The sequence below is a fragment of the Liolophura sinensis genome, chromosome 9 (assembly GCF_032854445.1).
Source record: "Liolophura sinensis isolate JHLJ2023 chromosome 9, CUHK_Ljap_v2, whole genome shotgun sequence".
Taxonomy (NCBI): domain Eukaryota; kingdom Metazoa; phylum Mollusca; class Polyplacophora; order Chitonida; family Chitonidae; genus Liolophura; species Liolophura sinensis.
The window spans coordinates 521,100-543,683 of NC_088303.1; the positions used below are offsets into that span (position 1 = coordinate 521,100).

The following is a 22,584-nucleotide window of genomic DNA, read 5'->3' on the forward strand; positions in this document are numbered from 1 at the left end:
CACTGGTCAGGATCTCAGAGATTTTGTGTCTTTAAAATCGTACGCATAAAAGGAGAATTTACGATTGAATTATTTCTTTAAATCGGAAGCGGCCAGCCGTAAACGCTCTACTCACACAGGTGTACAGACACGGTCAGTTGGTTACAGGTGAGTTTCAATTAGTTTGTTTTACTGGAGTGTAACGAGCTAAAAGAAACAAAAAAAACTCATTCGGGAGCAAAAGAACAAATATGAAAGAAATTTACACATCTTCAGTGCATCATTCCAGTGGAATAATGAAAGCATTTTTCTGGTCGGCCATCATTAGGCCAGGCTTTTAGACTTTGGATTCATGTGTAAATACAATTGAAAACTAGAACTGCAAAGCAGTTTCGGCCGGAGTCCACGTTGTTTGCTGTTGTAGTTATCATTATACGCCATCGAATACAAGAAACCATAGCTATATGTCATCGCAAAATCGTTTCGGTAAATCATAGAAAGTGGAGCAGAAAGTGAAATACCATAAACCTAGTCCAGTTCCCATCTAACTCGGGGCCTCCGTGGCTCAGTTGGTTTGCGCGCTAGCGCAGCTTTATGACTCAGGAGCTTCTCACCAATGCGGTCGCCGTGTGTTCAAGTCCAGCTCATGCTGGCTTCCTCTCTGGCCGTACGTGGGAAGGTCTGGCAACAACCTGCGAATGGTCGTGGGTTTCCGCTGGGCTGTGCCCGGTTTGCACCCACTATAATGTTGGGCGCCGTCGTATAAGTGAAATTTCTTGAGTACGGCGTAAAACACCAATCAAATAAATAAATAAATCCCATCTAACTCCATGTTATAAGCAATAGGATTAACATGTATTTCTTTAAAAAAAAACGGTGTTGTCATTTAAACGCTTCTAAAGAGAAAACTATTAATCGTAGCACATACCCGTTCGCATATTACAGAAAGAGCATGTCTTTGACTACAGTTTAGTACAAGTTTTACATTTCTAGCTCCCATATTTCTTGAGTGACAGGTCATTGAAATTACATAATAAATTTTAGTTTTTTGACTATATCTCAAAAAGATAGAAAGATGTGCAAAAAATAAAAGCTGATTCGGAATCACCGACTCAAAATACATTAGAATATGTAAAAAAAATTGAAATTTCAAAACCAGTGACGTCACAACTTCGACCAATGGCGAGCTTCCAAAATTTTTAACTGAAGTCAACAATTTTCTTAAACGTATTGTAACTATCAACGGTCTACCTGTATATCAAATTTCAAAATAATCGGTTCAGTGGTTCTTCAGAGGACGATGTTTAAACTATTTCATATAAATTGCAATATGGCCGCCAAACCACGTGACATACAAAAATCGGGGTGCGTTGTGCACAGTTTCAGACACTGGGGAATAACACAGAGAAATTTAAAGTCAATCGGTCTAGGCTGTAGGTAGCACACAAAATTGAGTAAATAATAATAATAATCTGAACAATTTCAATAGGTGTCCCGCAGGACTAACTGTGTGGACCCTAATAAAAATGTGCACGAACGAAGAAACTGTAATACTGTCGTCAACAGCTTTCACCTTTCACGTGAAAAAAGCTGCCCTGAATAGAAATAATTCATCTTTATTACCTTTTCTGGTGGTGAATTTTCATATGTTATTATTGTCATCTTTACACCAAATTAATCTTCAAATTACGTTTTAGTTTTATACAGGTAGTTCATGAAATACAAATTTGAACAGCAATTATGGATGTAAAACTGCTCTGCTTGGGTCGACCAGCTTCAGTTCTTTACACAGTTTGCACTGAAGTAGAAAAAGCCATAGTTTTTCTCTCTGCCAGAGCTGTCTGTTTTCCAGAAAGGCGACTTTCAGGTCTTTAGTCCTTAAACCTAACTGTTGATGGTAACCCATTGGAAATATTCCAATATATGTGTTGCGCATTAAGGAAAAGAGGACTAAATAAAGATCTTGTGTAAAGAACACACAGTTATGGTCACGAATTTAAAGCTCTGTGTAAGAATGTCTGCCATCTTAATTCTGACGCTCTTCACATTAAAATGACTATAATGAAGCAAAAAGCTTGATAACAAAAAATGTTTCATCACGCAGAATTTAACGAACATTACAGAATTCTTTATAAACGTTTCACCCAAAGTGTAAAACCTTTTTTATTGAAGAAAAAGATGAAGTTAGCTCTCCTCATTGCGGCCCTAGGCGTCCTCCAGCTGGTCAGTGGAACCCCAGTGAAAAGAGGTAAGGCACTCGAGAAAACAACATCATAAATAGCAATAGATGTACATGAAGAGTTACCTCCCCCATTCTTCTTGTACCCGGTCACGTTTCATTGTAAGTCTATTCTATTATGTAACACCACCTTCTCTAATTCAGAAGATTCCTCCTGACGATGGCTTACAAAGTAGAAGAATTGAGGACGTGAGAGTTCTTTTGTACATTTTACTGGGTTGCGTTTCCTACTGTGCCCCCAATTATGTTGCTCTTTCTAAATTATACATAACGTAAAGGTTCCAATATCTTGGCTAAGTTCCATGTTTTCCCCGGGGCACTCCGGTTTCTTTCATCCATTATAAACATGGTAAAAAATCGTGAGTAAAGTGTACAGCCAAAATAAAAGAATTGAATACTGATACATTTACTTGATTGTTGCTTATATAAACATTGTAAATATGTCTTTCTCTGGCTCATTTGTATATGGCGTTGACCCATGAGGTCACCACTCGCTGGCTCTCGGCCGTAGTTTACTGTGGGTATTCCACTGAAAACCTAATCTACGTCGAGTAAGTTAAAAATAAATCAAATAAACAGACAAATTATAAAACTTTAGTCGGAATATGCAGTATAAATGCTTTGCAGCTTTTAATTCGATGCGTGGTGCTTTCAGACTGCAGCGGATGTGACGACAACGGGTCTCATTACGAGGTCGGGAAATATTACGTAAAGAATTGTAATACATACGAGTGTGTGGCGGACAATGTCTCTAACTTGACAATCCGAGGTGGGTTTATCTCCTACAACACATCTCCCTTTGTAATACTTACGAGCGTGTGCGGACAATTTTTCTGACTTGACAATCGGAGGTGCGTTTAGCTCCTACAACACATTTTCCTTGGAATACATACCAGTGTTTGGCGGACAATGTTTCTGACTTGACAATCCGAGGCGGGTTTAGCTCCTACAACACATCTCCCTTTGTAGTATATACGAGTGTGTGGCGAACAATGTTTCTGACTTGACAATCCGAGGCGGGTTTAGCTCCTACAACACATCTCCCTTTGCAATACATACGAGTGTTTGGCGGACAATGCTTCTAACTTGACAATCCGAGGTGGGTTTAGTTCCTACAACACATCTCCCTTTGTAATATTTACGCGTGTGTGGCAGACGGTTTCTAACCTGACAATCTGAGGCGGGTTTAACGCCAAGAACACCTCTCCGTTTGTAGTACTTACGAGCGTGTAGCCGACAATGTTTCTAACTTGACAATCCGAGGTGGGCTTAGCTTACGTCTTGGTTCTATGAACATAAGTATGAATGTTACTTCCTCGTTCTAGAAACATAAGTATGAATATTACTTCCTGGTTCTATAAACATAAGTATGAATGTTACTTCCTGATTCTATAAACATAAGTATGAATGTTACTTCCTGATTCTAGAAACATAAGTATGAATGTTACTTCCTGGTTCTAGAAACATAAGTTTGAATATTACTTCCTGGTTCTAGAAACATAAGTATGAATGTTACTTCCTGGTTCTAGAAACATAAGTATGAATGTTACTTCCTGGTTCTAGAAACATAAGTATGAATGTTACTTCCTGGTTCTATAAACATAAGTATGAATGTTACTTCCTGGTTCTAGAAACATAAGTATGAATGTTACTTCCTGGTACTAGGAACATAAGTATGAATGTTACTTCCTGGTTCTAGAAACATAAGTTTGAATGTTACTTCCTGGTTCTAGAAACATAAGTTTGAATGTTACTTCCTGGTTCTATAAACATAAGTATGAATGTTACTTCCTGGTTCTATAAACATAAGTATGAATGTTACTTCCTGGTTCTAGAAACATAAGTATGAATGTTACTTCCTGATTCTAGAAACATAAGTATGAATGTTACTTCCTCGTTCTAGAAACATAAGTATGAATGTTACTTCCTCGTTCTATAAACATAAGTATGAATGTTACTTCCTGGTACTAGGAACATAAGTATGAATGTTACTTCCTGGTTCTATAAACATAAGTTTGAATGTTACTTCCTGGTTCTATAAACATAAGTTTGAATGTTACATCCTGGTTCTAGAAACATAAGTATGATTGTTACTTCCTGGCTCTAGAAATATAAGTATGAATGTTACTTCCTTGTTCTATAAACATAAGTATGAATGTTACTTCCTTGTTCTAGAAATATAAGTTTGAATGTTACTTCCTGGTTCTATAAACATAAGTTTGAATGTTACTTCCTGGTTCTATAAACATAAGTTTGAATGTTACTTCCTGGTTCTATAAACATAAGAATGAGTGTGGAACAATACGAAGCTCAAAATGCCAGCTGAATAGTGAAGACATCAGTATTACCTCTCACTGATTATCGCATATTTCTCTTCCCTCTTAGCCTGTGAGGATCCAGGGGATAGCTCTGTTTGTCACGATGTGGGTGCCACATGGCTAAGTGAAACTGCCCAAGGAGACTTCGGATACTGCGTAAAGCATACGTGCTATCAGCCTACCAACCTCAACATTCTCCCTTACGTTCAATTTTCAGACTTAGGTAAGTACATTTATAAAGTTTCAATACCATAAATGCAGTTCTTAATTTCCAGTAAAGGAAAAAGATTCATAAAGAAAGTTGAACGATAGGTGATATTTGTTTGTAGTCTGAAATATATTCTGACGCGTATGCGTGCAGGCAACTTTTCTATTCTATCTTTTCTTCCAGTATGGAGATAGGCTCTTTATTTCCACAGAGTGCCGATATAAGGGAGTGTGCATGACAGACGGTGATTCGGTGGATATTTCTGGCTGCAAGACGTTGACTTGCAATGTGTTTGGGAATGTCGTCAACTACACCACCACTGACACACCAGGTTAGTACCAGAGGCCAATTCCACAAAGCCATTTCTAACTTATATGAAAATTTTAAACATGGTTTCGGGGCTGATTTTGCGCCCTAGAAATACAAATTGTGGCCATCTCATATAAATGTATTAGGGTTTCAGCCTCCCATGCCATAAACTACTATGACTCTGGTCAAAACATGATAACAGAGATGCGTCAGCTAATGCTTACAGACAGTATTTTGTGTGGTATTGGAATGTGACTAGGCACTCTCCACATGAAAATAAGCATATTCCCATGCGTCCCTTCTGTTTCATATGAACGAATGCAGAACGAATGTAGAGTTAACACAAGAGAATAAAATTGGTGAGCGTTGGAAAGCATGTCACGACGTTAGGCTATACAAGTCAGAAACTTGCATATGAAAAGCTTATGTTTGCTTCATACCGAGTCTTTAGAATATACCGGGTGCAATAAGTATCGCTAAAGGCTAAGTTATAGTAACCCTGGACAAAGAAGCCATGGATCAGTGACAATCGACAGGAGAGTCAATGTCCGGCGAAATATCGTCACGAAAATTTTTTGCATTTCATCGTAGAGCCGGTGACGTCATTGCAGGTAAAAGCACAAGTTGTCCTCTAATCACAATAGCACGAGAAGACCGCGGCCTTTACGCCTACATTTTGGCGTGGCAAAACCGAAGAATGGCCTCAGGTTGATTTCGAGAACTATGGGCTCAAATGGCGATGATGTTAGCGTTAGAACGACAACACGCAAACTGACACAGATGGGTTATAGTACTAGACAACTTGTCAGGAAACCAGCCTTCTCTGCACGTCACCGTCAACAGCGGTTATCATGGTCCAACTTTGGGGACACCTTACCGTGAATCACGGGCGCCATGTCATCTTTGCACAAGAATTCACATTCTTGGCAGAAGTTATGGCAGAAGGACCAGCTGTCTAATTTTAGGCAGAATGACCATCTGTCTAATTATAAGCACAATGGCCAACTGTCTAATTATAGGCAGAATGATCAGTTGTCTAATCATAGGCAGAATGACCAGCTGTTTAATTATAGGCAGACTGACCAGCTGTTTAATTATAAGCAGACTGACCAGCTGTCTAATTATAGGCAGAAGGACCAGCTGTCTAATTATTGGCAGAAACAACAGGTGTCTAATTTTAGGCAGAATGACCAACTGTCTAATTATAGGCAGAATGACCAACTGTCTAATTATAAGCACAATGACCAACTGTCTAATTATAGGCAGAATGACCAGCTGTTTAAGTATAGGCAGACTGACTAACTGTCCAATTATAGGAAGAAGAACCAACTGTCTAAATTATAAGCACAATGACCAACTGTCTAATTATAGGCAGAAGGACCAGCTGTTTAAGTATAGGCAGACTGACTAACTGTCCAATTATAGGAAGAAGAACCAACTGTTTAATTATAGACACAATGACCAACTGTCTAATTTTAGGCAGAATGACCAACTGTCTAATTATAGGCACAATGACCAATTATCTAATTATAGGCACAATGACCAACTGTCTAATTTTAGGCAGAAGGACCAGCTGCCTAATTATAGGCACAATGACCAGCTGTTTAAGTACAGGCAGACAAACCAACTATCTAATTATAGATAAAAGGACCAACTGTTTAATTATAGGCAGAAGGACCAGCTGTCAAATTTTAGACAGAATGGCCAACTGTCTAATTATAGGCAGAATGGCCAACTGTCTGATTTTAGGCAGAACGATCAGTTGTATAAATTATAAGCACAAGGACCAACTCTCTAATTATAGGCAGAAGGAAGAATTGTCTAATTATACGCCGAATGACTAACTGTCTAATTATAGACAGAAGATCCAACTGTTTAATTATAGGCAGAAGTACCAGGTCTCTTATTATTGGCACAATGACCAACTTTCTAATTATAGGAAGAAGAACCAAGTGTCTAATTATAGGTAGTAGGACCGGCTGTAATTATAGGCAGAAGGACCAGCTGTCTAGTTATAGGCAGGATGACCAACTGTCTAATTATTGGCAGAATGACCTCCTGCCTAATTACAGATCGAATGGCCAACTGTATATTTACAGGCAGAAGAACCAACTGTCCTATTATAGGCAGAATGAGCAGCTGTCTAATTATAGGCAAAAGAATAAACTGTCTAATTATTGACAGAATAACCAAGTGAAGTTATAGGTAGAAGGACCAACTATCTAATTTTAGTCAAAAGGACCAACTGTCTAATTTTAGGCAGAATGACCAACTGTCTAATTATAAGCACAATGACAACTCTCTAATTATAGGCAGAAGGACCAACTGTCTAATTATACGCCGAATGACCAACTGCCCAACTGTTTAATTATGGGCAGAAGTACCAGCTCTCTAATTATAGGCAGAATGACCAACAAATTATAGGCAGAAGAACCAACTGTCTAATTATAGACAGAAGAACCACCTGTAATTATAGGCAGAAGGACCAACTGTCTAATTATTGGCAGAATGGCCGCTTGTCTAATTACAGATCGAATGACCAACTGTATATTTAAAGACAGAAGGACAAACTGTCTTATTATAGGCAGAATGAGCAGACATCTAATTATAGGTAGAAGAATAAACTGTCTAATTATAGAAAAAATAACCAAGTGAAGATATAGGTAGAAGGACCAACTGTCTAATTATAGTCAAAAGGACCAACTGTCTAATTATAAACACAATGACCAGCTGTCTAATTATGGGCAGAATGACAAGCTGTTTAGGTATGGACAGACTGACCAACTGTCTAATTATAGGCAGAATGACCAACTGTTTAATTATAGGCAGAATGACCAGCTGTATAATTTTAGGCAAAATGACCAACTGTCTAATTATAAGCAAAATGACCAACTGTCTAATTATTTGCAGAATGAACGCCTGTCTAATTACAGATCGAATGGCAAACTGTATATTTATAGGCATAAGGACCAACTGTCTTATTATAAGCGGAATGACCAGCTGTATAGTTATAAGTAGAAGGACCAACTGTCTCATTATAGGTAGAAGGATAAACTGTCTAATTATGGACAGAATGACCAAGTGTAGTTATAGGTAGAAGGACCAATTGTCTAATTTTAGACAGAATGACCAACTGTCTATTTATAAGCACAATGACCAACTGTGTATTTATAGGCAAAATGACCAGCTGTCTAATTATAGGCAGAATGACCAACTGTTTAAGTATGGGCAGATTCACCAACTGTCTAATTATAGACACAATGACCAACTGTCTAATTATAGACACAATGACCAACTGTCTAATTAAAGGCATAATGACCAGCTGTCTAATTATATGCAGAATGACCAACTATTTCATTATAGGTAGAAGGATAAACTGTCTAATTATAGACAGAATGACCAAGTGTAGTTACAGGTAGAAGGACCAACTGTCTAATTATAGGCAGAATGACCAACTGTCTAATTATAGGCACAAGGACAAACTGTAATTATAGGCAGAATGACCAGCTGTCTAATTATAGTCAAAAGGACCAACTGTCTAATTATAGGCACAAGGACAAACTGTAATTATAGGCAGAATGATCAACTGTCTAATTATAGGTAGAAGGACCAGCTATCTAATTATAGGCACAAGGACCAGCTGTCTAATTATAGGCACAAGGACCAACTGTAATTATAGGCAGAATGACCAGCTGTCTAAGTATAAGTAGAAGGACCAGGTGTCTAGTTATAGGTAGAAGGATAAACTGTGTGATTATAGACAGAATGACCAAGTGTAGTTATAGGTAGAAGAACCAACTAATTATAGACAGAAGGACCAACTGTCTAATTACAGGTAGAAGGACCTGCTGTCTAATTATAGGCAGAAGGACCAACTGTCTAATTATTTGCAGAATGACCAACTGTCTAATTATAGGTAGAGTGACCAGTTGTCACTGTCCTCAAGCTCCGTCAACATTTTAAACCGGTGACTGGGGCTCCATCTGCATGGTTAACCAGTGAGTCGGTTTCCGTTCACAGTACTAACAAATGATACTTGCTAAATTAAAGCTGGAAGCTTTATTTCTGATATGAAATGTGCTGATATATTGCTGTCGTTGTTGTTTTTCCCAGATTGTGTTGGACAATGTGTGTTCAGTGCAACCAATACAACCTATAACGCTGGTGACAGTTGGGTGTACAACTGTTACCGGTACACATGCACCGGAGCTGGAACTTTCACCAGTCAACGGGGTAAGGCTACAAAGAACACTCTTTTCTCTCTTTTTTTCATTTAAAGCTTTTCACTGTATTAGAATATTTTCACTTACATATGCTAACGTGTACCATCTTTCCTCTACATATACAAACAAATCAGATTTCTAGCGTAGCTTGATGTCTTAATGGGACTAACCTCCGAGAGAAATTCTGAATTTATGAGTCGTTTCAGCTAAATACAAAAATGAGCTGCATTTAACTCCTACCTAAACCTCCGAAAAATCTCAAAACAATTAGAAGGGCACTCCATCCTTGGTCTAAACTGTTCGATGCTCCACTCAGCGTCAGATACATGTCAGTAGACATCTGGAAGTCTTAACTTTACACAGAAAATAAAACACCAGCGCATTTTTGTCGCCGTCGGCCACATGTCTGTTTAATGTATGAAGAATTAGGAGTGAAAAACTACGGTCTCAATTTACACCATCTGTCTTGCTTAGAACATGTAGTTAGAGAACCTTTTGTAGAGCCTATCCGACGTGTTATATTGTAGAATGCTGCAGTGTGAGCTCCAATGGTCAGGTTGTCGACTATCCAATTGGCACATTCCAGATTGAAGGTCTTGACTGCAATGAGTATATCTGTGATGCTGAAAATGGATTTTCTGCAGGCGCCGTCAGTAAGTTGAAAAATCTCCATGAGAGCATCTAGAGCCCCCAAGGGCTGGCAGTGATTTTCTAAGGATCATAATTAATAAATATGCCGGAGAATGCGACGGAATATACATTGCACGTGTGAATCAGAGACCCTGTAATAACAGCTAAAGTTTGGAGTAATTCATGGCCAATTTAGGCCGACATAACTTCACAACTCCGAGCGAGTTTACACTGTTCGGAACCAATTTCACACACACATCGGTATGTATACCACAGAACATATGTGGGTGTGGAAAAAATCGATTAATCGTTAGAACTGACGGAGATCCGTACACAAAACACATTCCTGATATCTCCTATCTGTGATATCGCCCGTCTCTGATATCTCTCATCCCTGATGTCCACCGTCCCTCATATCGCCCATTTCTGATATCTCCCATCCCTGATATCGCTCATGTCTGATAACTCCCATCTTTGATATCTCCCATATCTGATATCTCCTATCACTGATATTTTCCATTCCTGATATCTCCCATCTTAGATGCCTCCCATTCCTGATTTCTCCCACCCCTTATATCTTCTATTCCTGATATCCCTCATCTTTGATATCCCCCATCCCTGATATCTGCCATCCTTGATATCTCCCATTCTGGATTTCTCCTATCCCTGATATCCCCATCCCTGATGTTTCCCATCCCTGATATCTCCTATCCCAGATACCTCCCCTCCCTGACTTAGTTTTCAAAGGACAATAATTCTAGAGCTCCAAAGCATAGCCGCATGTGCATTGCATGTAGTGCTCTGTAGTGCTCTGTGGAGCTTAATGAAAACTTTTATTTCATTTTATTACATACCCATGGATAACAAATTACATCTTCTAAACAGAACAACGTTACGAGAACAATCGACTGACTGCTCTACAAAAGCAAGTAAAACTTTGGTCTCAGATAGTTCATTATTTCATCCTATGCATGATACATGTACAGTATGTACCCGCAAAACACCTTGCTTCTACCCTGGTTACACATGCTCTCAGGAAATTTCAATAACTATGCTGAATATACCTGTGATGTTGCTGTTAAAACATGTATGTGTGTATAAAAGTTGTGTATATTTGTTGTGCATATATATTGTTTATGTTTACCTCGTATATATTTGTTGTGTGTATATGTTGTGTATATTTGTTGTGTTGTGTATATATGTTGTGTTGTGTGTATATGTTGTGCGTATATGTTGTGTATATTTGTTGTGTTGTGTGTGTATGTTGTGTTATATATGTTGTGTATATATGTTGTGTTGTGTGTATATGTTGTGTTGTGTATATATCTTGTGTATATATGTTGTGTATATATGGTGTGTTGTGTATGTTTATTAATTAATTTATTAAATAAATAATTTATTAATGTATGTATGTATGTATGTATGTATTTATTTGTTTATTTATTTATTTATTTATTTATTTATTTATTTATTTATTTATTTATTTATTTATTTATTTATTTATTTATTTATTTATTTATTTACTTATTTATTTATTTGATTGGTGTTTTACGCCATACTCAAGAATATTTCACTTATACGACGGCAGCCAGCATTATGGTGGGAGGAAACCTTGGTGTTGTGTACATATGTTGTGTTGTCTATCTATGTAGTGTTGTATATATATGTTGTGTTGTACATATATGTTGTGTATATGTGTTGTGTTGTTATATATGGTGTGTTGTGTATATATGCTGTGCAAATACGTTATGTATACACTTTGTGTATATATTTTACAGTTAAATGGTCCCATTGCATAAGCATGAATGATGTGTGTACATATATTGTGTTGTGTACATATGTTGTCTTGTGTGTATATGTTGTCTGGTGTTTATATGTTGTCTTGTGTGTATACATGTTGTCTTGTGTGTATATGTTGTCTTGTGTGTATATGTTGTGCATGTATGTTGTGTTTTGTGTATATCTTGTGTATATAGGTTGTGTATATATTTTACAGTTAAATGGCCTCATTACATAAGCATTCCATTGCCTACAGGTTGTTTGAACAGTGACACGGGCAGATGTGATCCTGTCGGAACGGTCAAGATGGATGGCTGTTTCAAATACGAATGTAAAAACTTTACCAGCTACGCCAGCTATACTTTTGTTTCTGGTGGTGAGTTCGCACATTCGGATATTTACTGTGCAATATCCTTTATTTTTCTCACGGTGGTATCTTAATTCTAGAAGACATATCACGTGTTTAAAATGCTACTTCGGCATAACGCTGGATTTCCCGGTGTGACCATTTACCAGGTATCCCACAGTGTTTGCTTCTCCATACTGTAGTCCTTCTTTCATTATGCCTGCACACACCAGGTACGAATCCCATCCTAGTTACACTACACTGAAACTAGGGCTTAGAACTCGACTATCTCCAGATGATATCGTCGTTGGCATAATCCAACAAACAGCTCGATCACCTGTATTTGGTGACTTACTGTTAATACTGCTGATTGGAGTGCCGAATTTGAGTTTCATGAATGACGTGGAGAACAGAAGGTGAATCTTACGATGTCTTGCGTCACGAAATTCTAATTCTAATGAACTTCTTTCATGTCCACTAAAGTTGCCAGCTCCCCTCCTCCAGAAAAAAAAACAACAGATCCCGCCATTATGAAAATCAGTGACGGCAATTCCATTTAAGTTTCAAATGCATATGCTTAGGTTTTTACGTCCTATTTAATAATATTTCAGTTATATGACAACCACGAATCATTGGGTGTGTGTACATATGCCGCCAGGTTGCTGCAGCCACTGAAGTATCATGGCACCCAGTCACATTTTACTCACACAGGGCCAATTAGTCCTGTTGGACGCTAAGTGAGGAAGAAAGAAGTAACGGGCGAACGCTCTGACCATTAGGCCACCGAAGTGGTGGATTTAGTATAGATTCCGCCAGAATTTTCCCATCTGAGCGTTTGATACCGACAACCAGAGACAATGAGGATATACCGACAACCACAGACAATGACGATATACCGACAACCACAAACAATGACGATATACCGATAACCAAAGACAATGACGATATACCGACAACCAAAGACAATGACAATATACCGATAACCACAGACAATGAAGATATGCCGACAACCAGAGACAATGACGATATACCGACAACCACAGACAATGACGATATACCGACAACCACAGACAATGACGATATACCGACAACCACAGGCAATAAAGATATGCCGACAACCAGAGACAATGACGATATACCGACAACCACAGACAATGACGATATACCGTCAACCAGAGACAATGACGATATACCGTCAACCACAGACAATGACGATATACCGACAACCACAGACAATGAAGATATGCCGACAACCATAGACAATGAAGATATACCGACAACCACAGACAATGACGATATACCGACAACCACAGACAATGACGATATACCGACAACCACAGACAATGACGATATACCGACAACCACAGACAATGACGAAATACCCACAACCAGAGACAATGACGATACACCGACAACCAGAGACAATGACGATATACCGACAACCAGAGAGAATGAAGATATAACGACAACCACAGACAATGAAGATATACCGACAACCACAAACAATGACGATATACCGACAACCAGAGACAATGACGATATACCGACAACCAAAGACAATGAAGATATACCGACAACCACAGACAATGAAGATATCCCGACAATCAGAGACAATGAAGATATACCGACAACCAGAGACGATGACGATATACTAACAACCAGAGACAATGACGATACACTAACAACCAAAGACAATGACGATATACCGACAACCAGAGACAATGAAAATATACCAATAGCCAGAGACAATGACGATATACCGACAACCACAGACAATGACGATATACCGACAACCACAGACAATGACCATATACCGACAACCACAAACAATGACGATATACCGATAACAACAAACAATGACGATATACTAACAACCACAGACAATGACGATATACCGACAACCACACACAATGACAACCACAGACAATGACGATATACCGACAACCACAGACAATGACGATATACCCACAACAAGAGACAATGACGATATACCCACAACCACAGACAATGACGATATACCGACAACCACAGACAATGACGATATACCGACAACCAGAGACAATGAAGCTATGCCGACAACCAGAGACAATGACAATATACCGACAACCACAGACAATGATGAAACCGACAACCACAGACAATGACGATATACCAACAACCACAGACAATGAAGATATACCCACAACCAGAGACAATGAAGATATGCCCACAACCAGAGACAATGACGATATACCCACAACCACAGACAATGACGATATACCGACAAAAAGGACAATAACAATATGCCGTCAACCAGAGACAATGACGATATACTAACAACCACAGACAATGAAGATATGCCGACAACCAGAGACAATGACGATATACCGACAACCACAGACAATGAAAATATGCCGACAACCAGAGACAATGATGATATACCAACAACCACAGACAATGAAGATATGCCCACAACCAGAGACAATGACGATATACCCACAACCACAGACAATGAAAATATGCCGACAACCACAGACAATGAAGATATGCCCACAACCAGAGACAATGACGATATACCCACAACCACAGACAATGACGATATACCGACAACAAAAGACAATAACAATATGCCGTCAACCACAGACAATGATGATATACTAACAACCACAGACAATGAAGATATGCCCACAACCAGAGACAATGACGATATACCCACAACCAGAGACAATGACGATATACCGACAACAAAGGACAATAACGATATACCGTCAACCACAGACAATGATGAAACCGACAACCACAGACAATGACGATATACTAACAACCACAGACAATGAAGATATGCCGACAACCAGAGACAATGACGATATACCGACAACCACAGACAATGAAAATATGCCCACAACCACAGACAATGAAGATATGCCCACAACCAGAGACAATGACGATATACCGACAACCATAGACAACGAAGATATGCCGACAACCACAAACAATGACGATATACTGACAACCACAGACAATGATGAAAGCGACAACCACAGACAATGACGATATACTGACAACCACAGACAATGAAGATATGCCGACAACCAGAGACAAGGACGATATACCGACAACCACAGACAATGAAGATATGCCGACAACCACAGACAATGACGATACACCGACAACCACAGACAATGAAGATATGCCGACAACCACAGACAATGACGATATACCGACAACCACAGACAACGACGATATACTGACAACCACAGACAATGAAGATACCGACAATCACAGACAATGATAATATACCGACAACCTGTGTGTTCTCTCTTACAATACATGTAGTAACGTAAATAATCCCTGTCACCACAGAAATTTTAGGTACAAAAAGCAAGGATGTCATTTACAGTTTCAGTTACAATATTGAAATACTCTGTTAACAAATTTAACTCCCAAGACTAACAGCATCTGTTCTGAAGTCACCAAATCTGGTGTTCCTCACAGGTTGTTATGACTCGGCTGCAAGTAAATGCAGAGACGTTGGGGAAACATGGATCGCAAAGACGAGCAATACCGCTCCGTATGAAGACACCGGATACTGCTATAACAAGACGTGCAGTTTGAGTGACAATACCTACACTGTCACCATTGTCAATGTTCGTAAGTATATACTGACCTCTTTGGTGCGAGCGAACAAAAACTTTGTCACATCATCAGCATTGGTAAAAACAATATCCATTGTCAAATTTCCAATGATCAGTTTCATCAATAAAAAAGCATAATAATCTCTTAAAAATAGGTAACTAGTATATAATTCGAACAGAAGATGGTTTCCGCGCCAGTAGAAGCAGTTAACAGTTTTCAGTTATGTCGGAGAGACATAACTGAGTAATATTCCATGCGTCCAATCCAGTAGTCCACAACAGTTTTCAGTGATGTCGGAGAGATAGAAGTAATATTTTATGCGTCCAATCCAGTTGTCCACAACAGTTTTCAGTTATGTCGGAGAGATACAAGTGAGTAATATTCCATGCGTCCAATCCAGTAGTCCACAACAGTTTTCAGTTATGTCGGAGAGATACAATTGAGTAATATTTTATGCGTCCAATCCAGTAGTCCACAACAGTTTTCAATTATGTCGGAGAGATACAATTGAGTAATATTCCATGCGTCCAATCCAGTAGTCCACAACAGTTTTCAATTATGTCGGAGAGATACAATTGAGTAATATTCCATGCGTCCAATCCAGTAGGCCACAACCGTTTTCATTTATGTCGGAGAGATACAATTGAGTAATATTCCATGCGTCCAATCCAGTAGTCCACAACAGTTTTCAATTATGTCGGAGAGATACAATTGAGTAATATTTCATGCGTCCAATCCAGTAGTCCACAACCGTTTTCATTTATGTCGGAGAGATACAATTGAGTAATATTTTATGCGTCCAATCCAGTAGGCCACAACCGTTTTCAGTTACGTCCGAGAGATACAATTGAGTAATATTTCATGCGTCCAATCCAGTAGTCCACAGAAGTTTATATTTAAACACTGAACGCTTCGTATTTGTGCTATGCACCATATTCTGTTAGCCAGCAAAAAACCCATTTCCCATTTGTAACATCCGGGTTAATGTCTCAGCTGTTACAGAGTCTCAGTCGGCTCATAGGTTTAAGCAAATCAGAATCGCAGCCCGATCAGAATGTCAGCCGGACAAGGGTCTCAGTCCAATCACGATCTCAGTTAGGTTAGAGCATTAACCTCTTCAGACTATCAGCCCGATCAGAATCTCAGTCAAACCTGTCAGTCCGACCAGAATCTTAGCCAGGCCAGAGTATCAGTCGGATCAGAATCTCAGTCGGACCTGTCAGCCCGATCAGAACCTTAGCCAGGTCAGAGCCTTAGCCAGGTCAGAGTATTAGTCCGATCAGAATCTCAGTCGGACCAGTCAGCCCGATCAGAATCTTGGCCAGGTCAGAGCCTTAGCCAGGTCAGAGCCTTAGTCGGATCAGAATCTCAGTCGGATCAGAATCTCAGTCGGACCAGTCAGCCCGATCAGAACCTTAGCCAGGTCAGAGCCTTAGCCAGGTCAGAGTATCAGTCGGATCAGAATCTCAGTCGGACCAGTCAGCCCGATCAGAATCTTAGCCAGGTCAGAGCCTTAGCCAGGTCAGAGCCTTAGTCGGATCAGAATCTCAGTCGGATCAGAATCTCAGTCGGACCTGTCAGCCCGATCAGAATCTTAGCCAGGTCAGAGCCTTAGCCAGGTCAGAGTATCAGTCGGATCAGAATCTCAGTCGGACCAGTCAGCCCGATCAGAATCTTAGCCAGGTCAGAGCCTTAGCCAGGTCAGAGTATCAGTCGGATCAGAATCTCAGTCGGACCAGTCAGCCCGATCAGAATCTTAGCCAGGTCAGAGCCTTAGCCAGGTCAGAGTATCAGTCGGATCAGAATCTCAGTCGGACCAGTCAGCCCGATCAGAATCTTAGCCAGGTCAGAGCCTTAGCCAGGTCAGAGTATCAGTCGGATCAGAATCTCAGTCGGACCTGTCAGCCCGATCAGAATCTTAGCCAGGTCAGAGCCTTAGCCAGGTCAGTGTATCAGTCGGATCAGAATCTTACCCGGGCCAGAGTCTCAGCGCGAACACAATCTCAGCCAGGTCAGAGCCTTAGACGGATCAGAGTATCAACTGGATCAGAATCTCAGCCGGACCATTCTCAGTCCGATCACAATGTCAGCCAGGTCAGAGTCTCAGTCCAAGCAGAATCTCTACTGGACCAGAGTCTCAGCTCGATGAGAATCTCAGCCAGGTCAGAGTTTTAGCCGGGTCAGAGCTTCAGCCAGGTTAGTCTCAGCTGGTTCAGAGTATCAGCCGGGTCAGAGCCTCAGGTCAAATCCTCATTCTGATCGCTGAGTCTCATCGGGGAGAGGTTCTCACCTGGTTAAGAGTCTCAGCTGGTTCAGAGTATCAGCCGGGTCAGAACCTCAGCCAGGTCAGTCTCAGCCGGTTCAGAGCCTCAGCCAGGTCAGTCTCAACCGATTCAGAACCTCAGCCAGGTCAATCTCAGCTGGTTTAGAGCCTCAGCTAGTTCAATCTCGGCCGGTTCAGAGCCTCAGCCAGGTCAGTCTCAGTCGGGTCAGGGTCTCAGCCAGGTCAGTCTCAGTCGGTTCAGAACTTCAGCCAAGTCAGTCTCAGCCGGTTCAGAACCTCAGCCAGGTCAGTCTCAGCTGGTTCAGAGCCTCAGCCGGGTTAGTATTAGCCAGGTCAGAGCCTCAGCCAGGTCAGTCTCAGCCGGTTCAGAAGCTCAGCCAGGTCAGTCTCAGCCGGATCAGAGCCTCAGCAAGGTCAGTCTCAGCCGGTTCAGAGCCTCAGCAAGGTCAGTCTCAGCAGGGTTGGAGCCTCAACCAGGTCATTCTCAGCCGATTCAGAACCTCAGCCAGGTCAGTCTCAGCCGGTTCAGAACCTCAGCCAGGTCAGTCTTAGCCGAGTCAGAGCCTCGGCCAGGTCAGTCTCAGCCGGGTCAGAGCCTCAGTCAGGTCAGATCCTCAGTCTAATCAGAGTCTCAGCTGGGACAGGTTCCCATCTGGTTCATAGTTTCAGCTGGTTCAGAGTTTTAGACAGCCCAGGGCCTCAGACGGCCCAGAGCCTCAGATGGCCCACAATCTCACACTGCCCAGGGTGTCAGACGGCCCAGGGTCTCAGACGACTCAGAGTGTCAGACGCCTCAGAGGGTCACAGTCTTGGCCGATTCATTGTCTCAGCTGATTAAGTCTTACCTGGTTTAGAGTCCCAGACGGATCAGTCTCAGCTGGGTCAGAGTCTCAGACGTGCCAGCGTGTCACCTGGTTTAGAGTCCCAGACGGATCAGAATCTCATTTTGTTTGTTGCGACAGTTTTAGGTTTTTGCTATGGAGAACTTGAATATGTTGGGGAAAAGGGTTAATTTTGGCTAAATGCCAATAGAAGCAAATGTGTGACACATGTATAATATAATCAAGACAGAAGAGAATCGATGTTCAGTTGAGCTACAGTCCATACTGCGAGATGATAGAGGGGCCGAGTACGATGGAACAATAACGCACGGATGCAGGCAGTAACCCAAAGGATGCAGGTAGTACCCCAGAAGGACACTGTAACACAAAATGCAACTGAACTCCACCCAATAAAACAGCTACACTGCTTCCTCAGCGAATAGACTACATTGTTTATTATAACAGATGTTTTTTTATGAACCTTTGGAATGATTCTTCGCTGGCGACTCAAACTATAATCACATTATACCAGGCCTAGTGTATGCTAAACATGTCTACATTCGTTCGAAATAACTATTTATCTAGTTTTGTCCGAACGGATCTGGTGTGGTCGGGAAGAACCTCGGAACATCATCCTAGAACCGAGCTGATTATATTGCGACCGTAGTTTTTGACGTCGTTGAAATCAGTGAACCTGAGGGGAACGTTTTGTTTTCTCTTTTCAGAATGTTCTCTCAATGGAAACTGCTACGACCTCGGCAAAACTCAAGAGTACAAACCGGAAGAGTGTTCTTCGGTGACGTGTAAGGACGAAGGTGGTCTCATCACATCTTTTTCCGCTCGTAAGTACGCTAGAGAGGGCAGTCTCATCACATCTTTCTGAGCTCGAAGGTGAGCTAAACAAATCGGTCTCATCATATCTTTCTCCAGTAGTATGTGCGCTACACAAGTTGATCTCATCACATCTATCTCCGCTTGTAAGTACGTCACACAATTCAGTATCATGACATCTTCAGTATCATGACATGATCGAAAGTAAATTACATGTACGCTACATATGTCGATCTTGTCATTTTTCTCCGCTCGTAAGTACGCTACACAAGTTGGCCTTCTCTGGGATACAATATGAAATAAATATACATGTAATATAAAAAGTCTGCAGGATAGGGAGTCTGTAGGATAGAAAGTCTGCAGGATAGAGTCAGTCTGCAGGATAAGGAGTCTAACGATAGCAATGAAGACAGCGTGGTACTTGCATTTGTCAAATTGTCACACATAACCGGTGAAATCCGACATCATGTCAGTTTTGTTTCAAATGTACTAACTTATACAATGTCTTGAGCTAAATTAAGTAAAAAAAAACTGTATTTATGATGACAACAATTTATCAGACATCACTGGCCTAGAATTATTCAAAACTCTGTGTTGTCACAACATTTACTAAACCATTTTAGGAGCAATGCAAGAAATGTAGTGTATTCCATGATTTCCATTGTCAAGTTATAAAGGGTCATACCACAAAGTCAGTTTTGCACTGCTGTATGAACTGTGACCAAAAGTGTCTTTGTACATCTCTTCTTGTACATTTTTGAAGCCCTCTTCAGGAGAGATGAAAGGTTCAAAAACACGTAAGCACCTTAAACTGCAACGTCTTGGCTTGAGTGTTGATCGTAACAGCAAGCGTATTTCTTCCCAATAGATAGCCAAGGAAACGTGTCTCTAAGTTGTTTTTGTTCGGATCCAACTTGGCTGCAACTAGTTATCAGTTTGTTGCAACAGGGAAGCATAACGACGTAACCAAGATGGTTAAATAGGGGCGTCCTTAAGCTTAAGAGCACGGAATGTCGTATCACATACTCGCAACACACGCGTCTTACGGAATCACTTATCACATACACGCAACACACGCGTCTTACGGAATCACTTATCACATACACGCAACACACGCGTCTTACGGAATCACTTATCACATACACGCAACACACGCGTCTTACGGAATCACTTATCACATACTCGGAACACACGCATCTTGGCGAACTATATTATTCGATATCAAGATGAGACCTTTCCTTCTGGGTCAAAAAATGAGATGTGATTCAAACGTTTTGTTTGTAGTTTATTTTTAAGTTTGATTTAAGTTCAAAACAGCTAGGTGGCGTCAGTCTCAGGTATGCTCAGCTCTACTTATTCCATGGGTCACGTTATACCAAGTATTAAAGATGGACTACAGGCGTTATTGACAGAGATATTATTGTTGAAATGTCCTTAATATTCCATGGTTTTGTACTTTTTACAGTGTGCCAAGACAGTGACGGTAACTGCCACCCTTATGGCTCCTATGGATGGCCGTACGTGGTAAACGGTACACTATGTACCAACTGTACGTGCAACCTGATCGGGAACACCGTCATGTATTCCTGTGAGTACCCAGCAAGCTAAAGATGCCACGACCGCCTTACTGCGATATGAAGCTGCCGATGACAACGCCCCAACATTCAGCCACAGGCCGAACAAAGACACAGGCGTTTTCAGATATCATATTCCCTGTCCGTATGAGGTGTAATAAAACTATAAAGCAACACAAATGTGCAGCCTTCATCTTTTGTATCTTACAGGTTCTTGTACACTGAGAGACGCTCTCGGGCTTCGACGTGAAATAATATGCTTCACAGTGCAGTTTTACATACATGAAGATTTGTCAATTGTACGTTATCAGTGTCACCTTTCACGAAAGCAACATATATGGAAATCAAGCTTTGTTTTAAAATATTCTGTTTACAATTTTTTGTAAAACAAATCTGGTTACCTTACCTATATGCATATAAATTGCTTTCAAGATATAGATCTACAACTTTGAACATGCAGAAAAACCATTTATGCCAATCCTGTAAAAGTCCCCTGACTGAAATGTACATAAAAAGACTCCTTGTGTTTTCACATGTAGCATACAGAAATGGGACTTTCGGTTAATAGCTATGTTCACCGATTCACTCTATTTATTTAGCAATTCCCAGTTAGAATTATGTAAAAATCGTTCCACGTGTATCATCGAATATTGTATATGCAATGAAACAACAAACCGTGGCGGTTAAGTGCATGTAAACCAAAACATATTCCTAGAATGGGTTCGGTTACCTCAAGGTATATCTGAACAGAGATGGGCAAATTTATAATAGGAACAGTTTTTGTTTATTCAAGAAAACCATTTTTGCAAAGGAAGAAACCTTTGAACATATATGCAGAACAAGTAGTGGGATAATTGACAGTAAGACAAGATGTAAAACATATCCGTTTCAGATCGTTCAGACCAGTTGAATTCCAAATGCTCTGAGAGATATGATTGATACATTTATCTGTTTGATTTGAGTGTTTTGCCGAACTCAAGAATATTTCATTTATACGACGGCGGTCAGTATTGTGATGGAAGGAAGTCGGTCAAAGCTCGATAGGCCTACCGACGTACGGATGGAGAAGAAGTCTGTATGAGCTCGACTTGAACTCACGGCAGTCGCATTGGTGAGAAGCTCCTGGCTCATTGTGCTGTGACAGCGCACTAACAAGTAGGTCGTGAATCCCCCGCAGCCCCTCTGCCCCCTGCTCGCTGAGAGCTACCAGGGCCTCATGACTGCAACTTTGCAAAAATAGAAAAGAAAATTACAATTCGACGAAAAAGAAATCACTAATATATCTTGTAAGTGGCTGAATACGAAGAATTGCAAATCCCTTCTGTCAGAGGGACTGACGAACGCACCGTGCTAACTGGCTGTACACTGATTAATGCCGATAGACAATTATAAATCTGTAACTGCTAACTGGCTGTACATTGATTTATG

The 22,584-nt window shown here is 40.5% G+C and overlaps 1 protein-coding gene across 1 annotated transcript; it reads left to right on the plus strand.

Moving 5' to 3' along the window:
• The first annotated feature begins 15 nt into the window (after positions 1 to 15).
• LOC135475916 (uncharacterized) lies at positions 16 to 21,695 on the plus strand. Its single transcript, XM_064755877.1, has 11 exons — positions 16 to 147; positions 2,152 to 2,227; positions 2,874 to 2,987; positions 4,604 to 4,759; positions 4,956 to 5,075; positions 9,167 to 9,286; positions 9,804 to 9,929; positions 11,942 to 12,061; positions 15,506 to 15,661; positions 19,477 to 19,593; positions 21,048 to 21,695. The coding sequence occupies exons 2-11, from the start codon at positions 2,158 to 2,160 to the stop codon at positions 21,188 to 21,190; spliced, it is 1,242 nt and encodes a 413-aa protein (XP_064611947.1). The 5' UTR covers positions 16 to 147; positions 2,152 to 2,157; the 3' UTR covers positions 21,191 to 21,695.
• Positions 21,696 to 22,584: the final 889 nt, after the last annotated feature.